The sequence below is a fragment of the Triplophysa dalaica genome, chromosome 3, assembly GCF_015846415.1.
Source record: "Triplophysa dalaica isolate WHDGS20190420 chromosome 3, ASM1584641v1, whole genome shotgun sequence".
In the NCBI taxonomy this organism is placed as follows: Eukaryota; Metazoa; Chordata; class Actinopteri; order Cypriniformes; family Nemacheilidae; genus Triplophysa; species Triplophysa dalaica.
In genome coordinates, this window is record NC_079544.1 from 12,783,004 (window position 1) to 12,799,479 (window position 16,476).

General features: G+C 37.7%; 1 protein-coding gene across 1 annotated transcript; it reads right to left on the reverse strand.

Annotated features, from left to right (window-relative positions):
- Positions 1-169: 169 nt before the first annotated feature.
- Positions 170-15,819, reverse strand: gng12a (guanine nucleotide binding protein (G protein), gamma 12a). The gene is made up of 3 exons (XM_056744433.1): positions 15,520-15,819; positions 1,638-1,746; positions 170-1,552 (listed from the first exon to the last, which is right to left on the reverse strand). The coding sequence occupies exons 2-3, from the start codon at positions 1,740-1,742 to the stop codon at positions 1,427-1,429; spliced, it is 231 nt and encodes a 76-aa protein (XP_056600411.1). The 5' UTR covers positions 1,743-1,746; positions 15,520-15,819; the 3' UTR covers positions 170-1,426.
- Positions 15,820-16,476: the final 657 nt, after the last annotated feature.

Here is a 16,476-nt window from a genome sequence, read left to right on the forward strand (position 1 = left end):
TTATATACCACTCCTATCTTTTTGAATAACAAGCAGCCCACAAAACTATATCACCTGTTTTGTTAGTGATCAATTCTGTCATAGCGACTTCTTGGGAAAAAATTCAAACATCACCCTAAATATGCCATACCCTTAACTAGTATTTCAATAGTTATCATTTACTTTTAAATTGTTATAGCTAGAATATATTTATTTCAAGTCCACACTTATATTGTATTCATGTACTTTGAAAAATGCTTAGCATGTTACACCACACCAAAATAACCTAAAGGTTATTATTGGTCAGGAATTCGTAACAGACACAATGACTTTCATTTATATACTGTGGTAAACAGAAGTTTTCCTATTTCACAATTTTACTAAAATCTTTCAAGGTACAGTACATATAGTATGTACATGTGTTAAGAAGGTACAGACATTAGATACGAAAATGACCAAAAAGAAAAAAAAAGTGTCTTCAAAAGGATTCTGAGGTCGGGATCACAAATACTGCATAACCTTCCTGATGTCTCTAAAACGCAGATGTGGCTACATATATATATATATATATATATGGTTTGCCAACTCCTTTGAGGTTTGAATGTTAAACATGCATTTCATGACCTTCCTATATTTTAGACATGCATGAAATTCACAAGCAATAGTGGCATCAAACAGCAGTGGTCTTCGTTTCTGAAAATGTGCATTGATAAGGGAAAACTAACAAAAGGTATTGCAAATATGAAAAAGAAAAACAGAATAAACAACCTTGGGGGCAACAGATAAAAAAACCTCTGACCAAAGGCACACAGGTTAAAAGTGCAGAGTACAGTAATGGAATCGGTTGAATCCAATCAACATACATTTCCCCATAAAGCAATAAAACCATCACAATAACTCTTCTGTGATGCTTTTACACAGTGCTACTGTGCTATCATTACCTCTGTCATATCCCTTTCTATATTGCTTTATTTGCCCAGCATGTTCTTAAATGTTTTTGAAATTCATATATGTCAGTCTCTTTGTCATGAAGGCAATTTGTGCTACTACAAAAACGTATTACTCGCATCTACTTCCTAGTAGATAAGAGGCATTCAGTCTGTGTAGTCACAAGCTCAAAACGTAACTACTGGCACTGTTTGGTTGAAAGATCTCAACACTGTTCAAACACAATGATCTTGAATTATGGGAATGTTTCCTGGAATGACGTTAGTTAGGCCCACTAAACCAACAAAAGGGATGGTGATAAAAGAAGGTCCAATAGCAATGCTAATAATCACCAAAATGGCAATTAATTAGTACTGAATGATGGCCGTGTACAAACATACTGTAAGAGCACGATATAGTTAAATCATGGCACAAAGTTATGCTAAAGAGTTAGAATTGAACTTAAGGTACAGTTGAGTAGAAGAAATTACATAAAACGCATGTAGCGCATGTACATGCACTACAATATAGTGCAAGGCTTTTTGTCCTTAAATGGGTTTTCTGAGGTAGGGATGCCCATGAGCAGGGAGTCGTATTTGGCGTGTTCTCCGCAGTAGCGCATGAGGTCCGCCGAGGCCTTGGATACCTGGATGAGAAGTGTCAGGATTAACAGGCATCCCTATAGAATGCATTTATACTTTGTTTTAAATAAATGACGGACTGTACTGTACCTTTATCCTCTCAATACTGGCCTCAACTCTCAGCTGCTGTACCGTCCTCCTAGCATTGATCAGGTTGTTTGAGCCGGCCATTTTAGAGGACATTTTTGAAACCATATATCTGGGGACGGAAAAAAAACAGCACGAAACATGGTCAGTTGCATAGCAAAGTATGCCTGTTTCCAAGCACCAGAGAACAGAACATCTTTGACGCAGTGAGGCAGGTAATGACAACAGAGCATTAACAAATCCTATTTCAAAATGCACTACTCGTACAGTGAATGAAATCTAGACTCAAAGTAGTTTCCAAAAAAGCATCCAAACAAGAAATATGTTATACAAGAAAATGTTTGGCATTTTTCAAAATAAATTAAGATCTAATGTTGCTGTTTTTAATGAGCCAGAAGGAGAACTCAGTAATGGTGTCAGTATTTAGAACTGCTGTATCTGACATCCTCTTATACAAACTGTGAGGTTAGGTAAGCAATCTGTATGCAACAGTAAATCGTGGAGACTCATGTGATAGTTAATCAGGAAAGTGAAGTAACCTTCTATGAAACTACAACTAAGCATGAACCAAATGTGTGTGTACTGTGGAACAATCATGTGTTGATCCTTTAAAGCCATACAAGTGGAAAAAACATGAGTGACAAGTTTCATTGTAATCTTAAGCAAAAGCATCCTTTATAAACTTCTGAAAAAGGTAAAGGCAGAGAGATTTTGGACTATGAGCTAGTTTGGTTCAGTAGTCATTTGGGCAGGTGCATTTCTTTCATATCCTCTCTTCATTTCTAACATTTTTAGACTGCTTGAAAGATTCAAGTCTTTCAAGATGCATTTGTGCAAGTTTCTTGATTAAGTAAGCCAGTCAGACCAGACGAGGTGGACAGATTCAAAAAGCTACTTTATTCCTGGAATTATCAACTATTATGAGTTTTCTGTATTACCTGAATGATCAGCTGGAATCCGGAATGTGCATTACTTTACGAGTAAAGGACAATGTGGCAGCCAAATCTATTGTCACTCTTCAACAATGTACTAAATGACATATGGCATCCGGGTAGAGATGAGGAAATATTGCAGCGGTATCATATGATAGTGTTTAGATTACTAGATTAGCTTTTTGATTCATAAGGGAGTTACCTGATTTGCTCTGCCTAACCTGCCTTACCTGCATTCAGAATGTTTGGTAGTGGAGTTATGTCACATACCGACAAAATAAGTGTTAAAGTGCCCTCCAAATGGTCAAGTTACATAAGTAGAAGGACCTTCCCAAAATATCATGATCTCAAAGACTTCAGACTGAATTTTGGCTACGAATGTCCAGTTTAAAATAGCTTACGGGGGTCGGGTAAAGTGCCATTTCATGCATTGTCTAATTTACACTAGGGCTTGGTGATGTGATGATGTTATCGTATATGGCGATGTCTCGCAAATATCCCGATGTCGTTTACAACAGACAGATACCAGACGATAATTGATAATAATGGAAAATATACGTTACAACATTATCATGCGATGTAGGCTTTAGCGTGAAAGTTAATGTTCATATGCCCAGGCAGTCAGTAACAGTGTTAGAAGTTTGGAAATGCTGTTTTGTTGGGTCAGTTGAATGTGCTGCTGTTTTCCGTCGGTCGCTCCACAGATAGACCAAGATGTTTGCATCAGCAAAGCAAATCCTCATGCTCGCGAGGCCTTACTGTAGTTCGAATTGTCCTACCCTGGCAGATATTCCTACAGCAGGGCAAAACTTAATATAATTTAAACCACATCGACAAAATAAACAAAAAGGATGATTTTACAATGCAAAATACCCTGTCAGATTATCCTACCAGCATAAAATAAAACTTGTAGGATTCATTTACAGTGCAACACCCTATCAAATTGTACTATATGTAGAAGGATTTAAAAACGAAAATTCACTATCATATTCCCGTAGCAGTATAAAATAAACAGGTAGGATGAATTTAAAGCGCAAAAAATGATGTGACATTGATGTGCGCGTCCCTGGTAGGATAATCTGATGGGTAGGATAAAATTCCGTATCCGCAGATCGATCGTCTACGCAATATTGCATGAAGTCAAACACACCCGATATTATCGGACATCACTTTTCTATTTTATCACATCGCCCAGCCCTAATTTACTCTAATAGACGAGTTGGCCATCTGACGTTTGTATTTCTGCATTCGATACGCTCTGCCAAGGTTCGTTTAGGCTTCAGAAAGTTTTGTAAGGATGGATTTCTGTTACGTACCAAGTCTTCTCAGTCCCTTATTGGACAATTCTCCTGGAAAAGCACACACACACATCAAGCAGCAAGAGAAAGAGCACGCCCATCAATGTGCTTCGTTTGGGTAACGGAGGTTAAGCTTGTGTTTGTTTGTTAATGTTATATAATGTTGTTGAAATGTGCAAATGGTGGATATAAAGCTGGATTTGCAGATCGTTTGAAACTGATAGATGGAGGAGCAGTCCCAGCGCTAAAAGATGCCATTCATGAACTGTATACGGTAAGTGAAACTACATCAAATGTCTATCTTTTGTTGGCAATCGGTGCATAATGTTAACAACACAAACTTATAGTGAATCAACAGTTATGCAAGGATAATACGATGATGTATTGTGCAGCATCTCTCACATAACCGCCGTTGTTTTAATCATCAATTTCAGTTCCACAGCAGTGGACCATTAAGAGGGCCCTTGAAGGCAGGACAAGTGTCGTAAGCTTTTTTTTAAAATAGCAAGTTTGCATATAGCAATTTCTGTTATCAAAAGAGTGCCACGAGATCCTCGCGGATTACGCTGCGCTTCTTCAAACCATTCCTGAGAGCTGCTGTCATCATCATTGTTCTTACGTTCCCCTTCCAGCCAATTACTTCAAATTATTGACGGACAAAACATGTAGCCAATAAGAAGACTTCCCGTGTGTGGCCTTAAAGGCACCATAAAACGGAAGTTGTGATTGACGTATCGTGACGTATATCTGAGTGCAACGACTTTGAAATTTGAAAAAAAGTAGAGCGGGGCTTTATTTTGCACTTCCCATTTGATTAGTTTGTTGTAAATTGGGCGTTACAAAATGGAGGCAGGTTTGCATGCCAGTTTACAGATTGTTGTGGATGGGAGGGCTTAAGATGCCTGGCCATCGGACAGTAAGTATCGTCTAAACCCTTTTTTGTTGCATTCGTCATCTGGTGAAGAGTTGTTGTTGAAAGGGGGAGAGGAGCTTTATGTTTTTGATTAAAGACTAAAAGTGCAAATGAATTAAAAAAATAAAAATGCTGTGCACGGATAAATCAATTATAATAATCACTGCAACACTGAGTAAAATACTTAGAATATTCCTGTTTGATTTCATGGTGACTAAGAGCTTTAAGACCCGTTTCTCTTCCTCGTTGTTATTGTCATTACGTTCTTGTGGCGTTCTAATGTGTATTGCCCATCAAGGTTCATCAATGTTATAGCAGCATATGTATAGATTCTTATTTTTGGCGAACTGGATCATCCTGATTGCCCGGTTAATTTGGAGCTCCAAGTGGCCGTTTTTGGAAAAGGCACTAGTCTGACAAACAACCGTGTAGGAGGAACCTCAGTTTAGGAACTTTTGTCCACAAACTTGAAACATATCATCTTTAGACATGTGGCTTCTGTATCATTGCATTTCTGCATGCCTCAGACATGTTAATCATTGATATTTTTTATGATATAAAGGTGTTATGCAAAAAATATTTTTATTTCAATGTACTTCAGCCTCTCTGACTTTTTTTTTTAACTTCTAACAATTTTAAAACATGTAGAACATAGGGTTCAAGAAGAACAGCAATTTAAGTGAAGGCAGGTCATTTTTATGTGTTGAGCCTAGAGTGGGGGTGCGCTTCAAGAGTTATTGTCATTCTCCCCCTCTCAACAACAACTCTTAATCTGATGACGTTAGCAACAAAAAAGTTGTTGTCATTAAAGCTGTAAAGTGCTAATTTAACTCGCGCCTGCATCTACTCAGGTTAAATCAATGAAGTGCGCATTGCTATTTAGTGTTAATGGCGCTTTGACAAGATCCGATGCAGTTATGTGCGAGTCTAATAAAATACAAGACAGTTTCTATGCAGGCAATCTAAACAGATAAGAGTATTTTCTTTTTAACTGAAGAAAAGGTCCTGGTGGCTTCTCCCTGACCCTATTAGCCCCAAGGTCACCAACAGCTGCTTCTAAACATGTTATGCAGATGTTATCAGATCCTAACACTAACCACTTCGACAAATCGACAAAAACACCCAGTGTCTGATTACAGAAAAGTTATTTTTTATCTTTTGAGTTACGTAGTAATATTTTATAGTGATACTCCCCCCAAAATGAAAGTTCTGTCCTTGTTTACTCACCTTAAAGTTGTTCCAAATAAATAATACATTTTAAATTTCAAATTTTAAAACAGTTCTTTGTCACCATTGACAGCCATAGTAGGAAAGATGCTTTGTAGATTTCTGTCTTCTGTTGAACACAACAGAAAATATTTTGAAAAATATAGGAAAGCAAACAGTTCTGGGGCACTTCTGACTACAATTGTAATTTTTCCTACAATGGTAGTCAAGAACGGTTTGGTAACAAGCATTCTTCCAAATATCTTTCACGGTGTTAAACAGAACAAAAAAAAATATACAGATTTGGAACAACTTGAAAATGATGACAGAATGCACTTGCTGTGCCAACAGGCAGTATTAATGGCAGAGTCAAAAATAGCCACTGTGTAGTGACTCCCAGCAGATGGGAATATGTGAACAAGTCCACAAACAGCCAATCCACAGTGAAAAGCACAGGGCTGGGACTACAATAATGGGCCATTATCAGCCAGGGCCTGGGGCCTAAACAAACACTAGCTCTTTGAGATAATGTCTCATGTACGTCAGCATGCGTGCGGGCAGATAACCAGGAGCTGCATGCGGATTCACCCCTTGGGCAATAAACTGCTTTGTCATGAGGGGGGAAAGTGGTACAGAGGTAGTTTCCAAAATAAGGCAACCCAGGAATTTCTGCAGGGCAGGAACAGTTAAAATGCTGGAGAATTGTATGTTTTTTACTGTTTGTAGAGAAAAAAATGCGACAGGATGCAGCTGTGGTGTCGAGGTTGAGCGTATCTGTTGGCACGATGCCTAATATGCTGGTGCAACAGAGGTGCAATAAACTCGCAACCATTGTGTTCTCTGCATGCCACCTCCCACTAAATGCCCCCATTCATCTCAGCAGCTGAGAAATGCACAACTATTCAACTCCGAACAACAAACTCACCCCAACAGTGCTCTACAGCTCTAAAACAAAGCAGTCTTTATGAAGCCACAGGCAGGCTGACTGTGTATGAGTACAACAGATTATATATCGCTTTTTAAGGCCAAAGGTCTGCAATTGGCTCCACCCAGTTAATATGCTGGCGGGTTCAATAACAGGGAAAACACAGTAATGCCACAGAGCAATGGATGGATGGGTTTGGGTATTTACAGGGAGGGTCTTTGTAACCTTTTATTAAGGGGGCTCCTCTGTAGGAAAAGTGAGATAGAAAAACAAGCAGCAAGTTAAAACAAAAACGTGCAAAACTTTAAAATAAGTGTGCAAATTAAAAAAAAGCCAAAACGAAAACATTTTCAAGATGACCTATGCAGAACCGTGCAAAACATGTGCTTTTGGAACCTTATTTAGGAGTCCCATGTGAACACATGTAAAAAAAAAGTTTGCTTGTTTTTTTTTAGGATCACTTAAATCCCTGAAAAATATACAACTGATTAAAATCTTTTTTTCAATAAGCATTAAGATACTAGATTTATTACATTTTCTGAAAGAAAAACATGGTGCTTGACTGTGCAATACATTGTGGGTGGTTGCCAAGGCTTTGCAGCAGCTATCAGTTTTTAGCATGGTAGTATCTGCTTGCAAGACCTTTTAGGTGATGGAATGGTGGTTTGCTTACTCGACCAAAAAAGCGGACCATAATTCATGATATTCGGACCCGGATCCCTTCTTCAATGTAAATCTTTTTTTTCGAGTAGCAAAAATGATGCAGTAATTTTTTTTTATAATGGGTGTTTGTTCAAATTTCAAGCAAGGATAATAGAGTAATCCCCCGATCCCAGCAATGTGTGGTGATCTCATATGTACAGTTATGAGAAACCAAAGTAGCTGAATGAAGAGGTTTGCATATGAAATGCCAAATGGCTTAACAACCAAGAAACAAGCCATAACTTGAAATGAGATGTGAATCAAACTGAGACTATATGAGAGTCTGACATGCTAGACGAGTGTTTTGCATGTTTTTGCATAAACCATTCAGAATCACCAGAGGAAGGGATTAACCGAAAGCAGCGAGTCTACTATTTTATCTGGTACATTTTACAAAGGGGTTTCCATTTGTTAGTTACTGACATTAGTTAGCATTGACTAACAACATACAAGAATACTGACAGCACTGATTAACTCAAACTATTGTCAAAATGTATTTTTATTTTAGTGTTAATCTTTGCAAATTAAACCTACGGTAAAGTGTTCCTCTTTATATTTGTCTTTAGCATAAGAGTGAATTTAATTTCTGTACACATTCAACTTCTGTAGTACAGAATACATTAACATCACAGCAAAGTTCAAATATCTCGAAAGAAAACTCTGAACTTTTATTCTCGGTTTGGTTTTGCACAGAAATCCTGTGTAGCTGCTTCCCATGAACACACTTCAAGGAATTCCACACATGAACGCCTTCAGATTCTTCTGTCACATGAACATTCAGATATGTCACCAGGGGATCAAAGATTCTTTACATGAACTCATCAGCACAACAACACCCGGATGATAAATCACACTGCACTGGGCCATATACTTATGGAATAAAGCCTACAGGATACATGCCTACATGTTTTTTTTTATAACCACTTGTAATATGGAAAGAAACAATGCATGATCTCACAAATGAATTAGAGAGACTCGTCATTGGTAAATAGCAAGTCAAAGCTAAAAACAGGTTCATCAGCAGGTTAGCAAATTCCAACCCTACCCTAGAAATGGACTAGAACTAACTTTTGAGAAAAAGAACAGTGGTGCTTGCATGATAACGCACACACACACACAAAACTCTCATGATGCCATGGTGTTGTAAGCGGTTGCAGTTGCTACTGTTGGGAGTGTTTAAAGAACTGTGCAAAGGCTCATTGAAAGATCTCAAATGCCGCTTTAATAAAAATGCAGAACAAACCTAAACCAAGATATTTATAAATTATTTATTCATTAGCTGTGAAATAGCCCAATGTCTTGTAAGCTGTGCTGTTTTAATAGCAAAAATAACATCTAAAGATTGTCATCTTGTAATGTTGGTCTGTTGAATATTAAATGTACAATAAAAATAACTTTGTTTTTTACATTATTGCACACATTTTGTAAATTCTCTTATTTAAAACCTGATCAAAACGGTGATAAAAATCAGCAACTGGGCCTAATTAAAATTATTGATAAGACCGAGGCTCACTAATCAAATGCCATGTTGTTTAGGTTTTAAATGACATGCATGCAAAAAGAGAACACTTTTGAAGGTGTCACGTCTGTCTTGGTTTTAAAACAAAAATCTGACCACAAGACACAACCTTTGATCTAGAGTCAGAGGTGCTAGTTTCGCACCACTAGGTCATTACAATTTACGATAGACAAAGGAAGGAAAAATAGGCACATAACATACTTTGGTCACAGATGAGAAGACAAAGTCAAGGACAAATGTAGAATGTGACTAGGGGAGGAGTTACACACAGTGACTTCAGAGAAAGTACCTGTACAGAGAGTGAATGGAAAGAGAAAGCGCCATTGTTCCCATAAACATTAAACAACATTCAATGCTTGTTTTCTTTGGAAATCCCACAGTGGACCTGAATGTGTATTTGTTTAAATACTGTATGATGTAAACACAAACTAGTATTCTAGATGTGATTAATCAAGATTAATTGGTTGACAGCCCTAGAAGAAACACTCATCAATAAAATTGATCATCTTAAAATCATAGTTTCTGTCGAACATGAGAACAATTACCATTTTTAGTAAGAAACTCATGATATTTTTGTCCATAATAGCATTATTTTTCTTTGAACCTTGTTCCTGGTTATCAAATGGCCTTGAATCCAAATTGAACACTTGCTTCAATCCTAATATCAAGCTCAATTGAGGGCAGGCCTAACAAAGCAGGAAGAGAAAGTGAGACGGTCATCTGAACACAGAGAGCACTTGTAAGCTCTCTGCCACCTGCAAGCCCCATTCTGCTTACAGAGAACCCAAGGACAAAACATTGTGGGGCCCTACGGCCACCCTGGGTGTGAGCTTCTCCAACACAGAATGTCTCTCTCTCTCACACAAAACGACATGCATCCTTCCCTTCCCCTTAAACCCAAGCCCAGGTCTTCAAGGAAGCTTCCCAAACTTCTCACAATCCACGCATTGTCCCATCTCACAGTGAACTTCCACTCGACTTGCACGGAGCTTTGTTTGATAGGTTTGTCACCACACAGATCCCAGCCACCTGAGGCCAGTTTACTGCAACAAACATTTCTCAGTTTACAGCATGAGACACCTTGCAAGATCAATGTCTTCCATTCATCAGCTGACACAGATGGTGCCGCTTCCTTGAGTTCTGCCCATCCCTCATCTTGTGGGAAACTACTTTCCATACCTGCCCGGCAGGAAGTTATTTTGGCAGAGGGACTCCGGGGGAAAAAAACGGAAGTCATGTCCAAGTACAGGTATGCTAATAAATATTGCAAGGTCATTGCCGGAAAGACACACCTTAACTTGAAAGCAGGTTGCGGTTGGGTTACAGCATGCTTTCCACAAACAGTTGGTTAATATTTTATTTTACTTGTTGCAAGTCACTTATGATAAGAGTGCCTGCAAAATTCCTTATATGTAATTGTAAGTGTTAACATTGGAATGCCACCAGATAAAGAAAATGAATGTCACAACCAAATAAAGCATTACTATAACCATGTTACAGAGTAAAAATTCTGATAAAAAGTTCAATCCGATATAATTATATCTGTGAGACAATCACTCTTGATGTTTCCAAGGAAACTATTTTTGGTAGCCTAACACATTGTCCCATTTCTTTTTTTCTCTTAGTTTCAAAAGACATTCAAGAATAGTTTATTTGCAGATATAAAGTCTCAGAGAAATGGCTATTCTTACCAGAGCATCTGTTATACTCCGCATTAATCACTATTGCATACAGCAAAGACACTTAGAGCAATGCAAACTTTGCCCAACTGCTCTTGTTGAGTTAAAAAAAAGGGACATACGATTATCCCATCTGTCAGGGTTAATGAGTGTTTATAAACCATATGTCCCTTATGTCTGACCCCAAGATCACACTGCAATGGAAAGCAAAAGGCAGCATTGAAAAATGCCATAGACAGCTGACTAAATGTGAATCGCTTACGCCATCTATTGGAGAGTAATGTTTGTGCAGTGCTGGTTCCAAAACAAAAAGATAGGGTGTTTGAATGAGACAAGAATCCAGAAGATCAGGTTTATGGGACAGAGGTGTCAAATAGCAGCTAGTATTTAGAAGCAAATAGTATTCCAAAAACACTGCTTGACCGATCTCTCTGAAATTAACAGATTACATTTGATAGCACAGCAGAAACTTCTGGTTCCATGACAGCACATCTTTTTCTCAAGCCTATGCCTTTTTCCATACATTAAGGGGAAAACATACCCTGCCAAAAATATATTTCTATAATAAAAACTAAATGCTCAACTAATTCCCTAAAAAATACATTGAAAAAATATCTATATAAAGCAGTGGTTCTCAAACTTTTTTGTTGCAAGACCCTCTTTGTGTAGAGTGCATTGCTTTGCGGCCCCCTAAATAAAGGCTTATAATCTTAAACTTTTAACTTACATTTTAAGTATTTTAAGTTTAAATTTACTTAAACCCAAAATATATTCAGATGCTGAAACATCAATTCTTTTGGTTGATGGTCTTATTGTTCTGATGATTGATTTCACAAAATGTATGATACATTTTAAAATGCCACAAAATCTGTGGCCCCCAGTTTGAGAACTTGTCTTGGTAAGACAAGTATTACCAATAGATGGCACCAGAGTGGTTTACTTCATAAATCTGACATAGAATGTCCCTTTCAAAAAAAACTTTCAAAAGTAAACAAAGCTGCTGGTTTGTTAAAAGATCCTTAAAGCAGATACTACAGACTTTACCACCATTCTGCATCTACAACCCATTTCAGATTGTTATGTTCTGTTTTAAAGGGATAGTCCACCCAAAAAATTGTATTGCCTCATCCTCATGTCATTCCAAACCTCTATACATTTCTTTGTTCTGCTGAAAACAAAGGAAAATATTTGGAAGAATGTCAGTGACCAAACAGATCTCATCGCTCATTTATTGCCATGGGAAAATAAATACTGTGGGAGTTAATGGGGGATGAGATCTGTTTGGATACTGACATTATTCCAAATACCTTCCTTTGTGTTTAGCAGAACAAAGAAATGTATAAAGGTTTGGAAAAATATGAGAATAAGTGAATGATGACAGAATTTTCCTTTTTGGGTGAACTAACCCTTTAAGACAGAAACACTTTAACAATAAAATCACATGACAGTTTCTAAAAAACAAATCTGTTCATCCAAACAGGACTGGTAAACATAAGGTAGAGTTTACTTCACAAGTTCTCACCAGTCTTATTTCTTTTAGTTTTAGCCTTAGTCTGTGCATTCATTGTTCATTACTAGTGGTGGGCCGTTAACGGCGTTAGTGAGACTCTTATCGCGCGATAAAAAAAATGTCGCCGTTAATCTATTCTCAAAGTTGGGTTGGGAGCTGGGTCTATACTACGCAAGCTATGATGACTTTCACCTTGTTATTTTAGCGCGGATGTATACCAGCTTAACTGCACTGTACGGGGCGAGAACGAGATTTTTCAACTCGCGCGATTCGCGTCATTCGCGGAAGCAGAAGCCGCCTCATCATCTCATAACCAGGGCTTCATTCGAGCGATTCGTGCAGCAAGTAGGTCTATCGCCTCTTCGCCTCACTCGCGCTTGACACGCCATTCGCGTTTGGTCTGAACACAACATAACGTTACTGTGAAATTACCGCATCAAACGTGACGTGCTAACATGGATGCAGCTATGAAGCCGCCGGGTTTGCTTCAGGGAATATTAATTTTTAAGAAGCTTCCCAATAGAAACATCGACAAGACTAAGGTTGTTTGCACCTTGTGCAATGCGGAATTGGTAAAAAAAAAACACTTTCTCTCAACAGGTAGTGGTCTAGCTTTAGTTGAAACCAGTAACTTTGTATTGAGATCTATTGTATTATGGCTCCTGTATGACATATCGCTTGTTGCTCCCTCACTCTTTGTAAGTCGCTTTGGATAAAAGCGTCTGCTAAATGACTAAATGTAAATGTACTGTAGGAGCTCTTCCAGTCTCAAGTACCACCTAAACGCAAATCATCCCTTAGCTAATGCGGAAGTAAACACAAGTTCATCTTATTGAACATAATTTAATTTTCATCACCAATTATCATAGTAGAACAGCTTTCTCAAGCAGTTTGTGATGCATTTTGGAAACAGGAGATGAGCCCCTGGTCTAATGCACCAACTGGCTTAAGAAACCCGTTCTCAAAGACTTACTTTTAGTCATTATTTGGGTAGCACACATATTCTGAATGCCTTCGGCAGAATTCAAATGAGCCATTTTAATCTAGATTAATCTTGGAATTAATCTAGATTAATCTTGGAATTAATCTAGATTAATCTAGATTAAAAAAATTAATCTATGCCCACCACTATTCATTACATTTATTGCTCTCTGCAAACAAGCATTTAAAGCTCAACTGATTAACTAAGCAGGTCAAAGAAAGTTAAAGTGGAACATAAAGGTTAAAACACTGTTGCATACATGATATGCATTCAGATTTTTCATTTTTTTCAAAACATATCAACTACCCCTCTCAGAATCAAATGCTCAGATACAAGTTTCACGATTCACACAAGAATAAGGAAACTTATACATGGACATGCCATGAATACACCTTTAGGATTGAAGGGACAACAGAAGACTATTTAACTGGATCACAATTATAAATATGTGTAATTTTGAAGCTTTACCAGCCAGATCAACAAAATTATTTTTGTATTTGTATACACAAGGTACAGCAGACAAGGTACAGACATGGATGGACTATACTTTTGAAGATATGAGATTAACCAAAAGATGCTTAAAAACTGCATTTATTTAGGTGACATTATCATCATATAATACAACTATAAACACATCAGACTTTAACAATATAATAGATCATTAAAAAAATTACCTTCACACTAGAAAACAACAAAACAGACAAACTACACTGACAGTGACTGTTGCGTCATATAAGAAATGTGCGAGAGCATGCAACATTTCCTGATTTAATGGGAAAACACCAGAGGTTTTGACAGAAAGTCTTTTGTCCATAGCTTCCCTTTATTTCACCAGTATTTTGGGTATTTCGAGTACTGGCCAGTTACCAGAAAACATACAAAATTATAAAATTCATGGCTGGAAGTTACTTTGAATAAAGCATCTGCCACATGCAATAAAAATGTACATCTAGTTGGAACAATCTGATGCATACATTTGTATCAGAATGGTCTGCGCTACAGAGCACTCGTGAACAGTTAAACTGTGCAATAAAACAAGTGCAATACACAACTATATACTCATATTTATTAAACATATGTTGTTGATATAATATTCCAATCTTCTGACTAACCAAGAACATAACAGAAAACACATTTGAACAATTGACATGTCTGTTTGCTGGTTACTGATGGGAAACAGAAGGAGACATTCTAAAGAATGTTAACATGGTGTCATACAACCACGGTGCATAGTGACTGTATATGTCAAGCTCAAAAGAAAATAGTCTATAAAAGTAATCAATATTTTCATGCCACCATCATGGACTGATCAAAATAAAAAGTTATTCTATGGACTACTTTTATTTATAGAGGAACTATAACGTTAAATGTTTCACTAACGTTAACTTTTTATTTGTGGGGATTGATTGGGGAACTACTCTGATATCACCAAAAGGCATTAACCAAGCTTGATCACACTTAATGTACGGCACTCTTCTAATTACAAAGAAAAGTAAGAAAGTGGCGACCAGGCAAAGAGACAGCAAACAGTATGGCATCCGAGGAGTGATGGATCAATAGCAACAGGCACCGCACAAAGACTTTGGAAGGTCCTTGGGGGACCTTATGGAGAAATTAAGGGCTCAATTGGAAACTAATGACTAACAGTGTGCTCATGCGTGCAAACCTTTTAAGGGGAAAAACGAAAGGTTTAATACTTCATAAACCAGACATGAGGATCACATCCCCTACGTGTCACGGTCGTTCATGAAAGAAATACAATCGTCTTGTCTCTACTTGTCTATTGAACTGAGTCTTTCTATATTTTGTGTATCCTCATCCTAAAACACATAGTTATGCTATGTTATTAATTTAGGATGATGTAATGCCGCTACAATTTCACAGAAACTGGAATTTTGGGTTTTCCCTCCTCTCTAATGGTTGAACAAACAAAGCATTGTCTTTTTACTTTGAAGGTAAGGAGGTATATAGCCGTCTATTGGTTCACAGCGTTAATTATTTCGCATGTAGCGTGAACTGTTGAGAGTCGTGATAGTTTATAAACTGCTTTACAACTTGACACAAACTCCCCCTTAAACGGTTACGAGGCGACAACTATATCTCTTCTGTATCAAGGCAACCAAAATAAGCAGTAATCCACATCATCTAGTCATGTATACACTCAAAACACGCTAAAGTGAAGCCTTAAAGTCCATCTGCCGTCGACAGTTGACTCTTACCTTTCACAAAGTCTCCCAGTGTGATCTTATGGTCACCGAAAATCACCGATGAAAAGGTCAAACACGTCCTCAGATTGCTTTCACAAGGGTCCGTGTGAAAAATCGACGGAAAATGGGAAGTCAATCGTGTTCTAAAGTTAATTGCATTCTTTATGCCGATTTTAAGTATACTTGTTACTTTGTGAATGACACCGTTTGTGGCACTTCCACCTACGCTGACCAATCGCCGCCGCCGCAGCGGCCGCACGCCATGACGACACACTCGACCTTTCGCAGAGAGAAGACGCCGCCGCAGATTGTTTTCCGAACCTTTCAACCCGATTTCTCTTGCATGCGCCCTCTTTCTGTGACCCGTGGAACAATGACTTTCTTACATTGATGGTGCATCAAGCAATGGTCTATCCAGTTCCAGGTGTACAATTTTACAGAAATAATGGCCCACTTTTGAACAAGCTTGAATAATATTTTGCTTTATTGTTAAATGACTCCTAAAACCATTGACTTCTACTTCTCTATTTTCATAACTGCTAAAACAGAAAATTTGATTTTCTTACATTCATTATACTAGTGAACCTCGAGCCTGCACCTGGTCATAAAATACAGCAGGAGATTGTTAGGGCTGAGATAAACTGAATGGCCGTCTGTGTTGTAGAGATGGGCTGGAGGAAGAGAACTGCCGCATACTAAGCATTAAAACATCTCCGCACTTTCCTTTTATAATGCCCCTAAACTTGCATTTTTTCCTCCTTTGAGAATAACATTGTGCTTTAGTAAGAGAAACGGTGCCAAGCAAGAATAAATCAGGGGATTTACATCAAAAAATTTATTCAACCCCAAAAATATTTTTGAGAATTTAAGTTTAGTCATATTGCGTCTTCATTCTTTATCACTGCATGAGATGTATATTTATTTCAGTTTACCATCGCAAACTTCAGTTCAGTCAAAATGATAGTTATC

Bases quoted from the DNA above. Each gene is read 5' to 3' on its own strand.
- gng12a (XM_056744433.1), bottom strand. From the start codon at position 1,742: ATGGTTTCAAAAATGTCCTCTAAAATGGCCGGCTCAAACAACCTGATC. The intron at 1,553-1,637 runs GTACAGTACAGT...CTTCTCATCCAG, and splicing joins CCAGTATTGAGAGGATAAAG to GTATCCAAGGCCTCGGCGGA.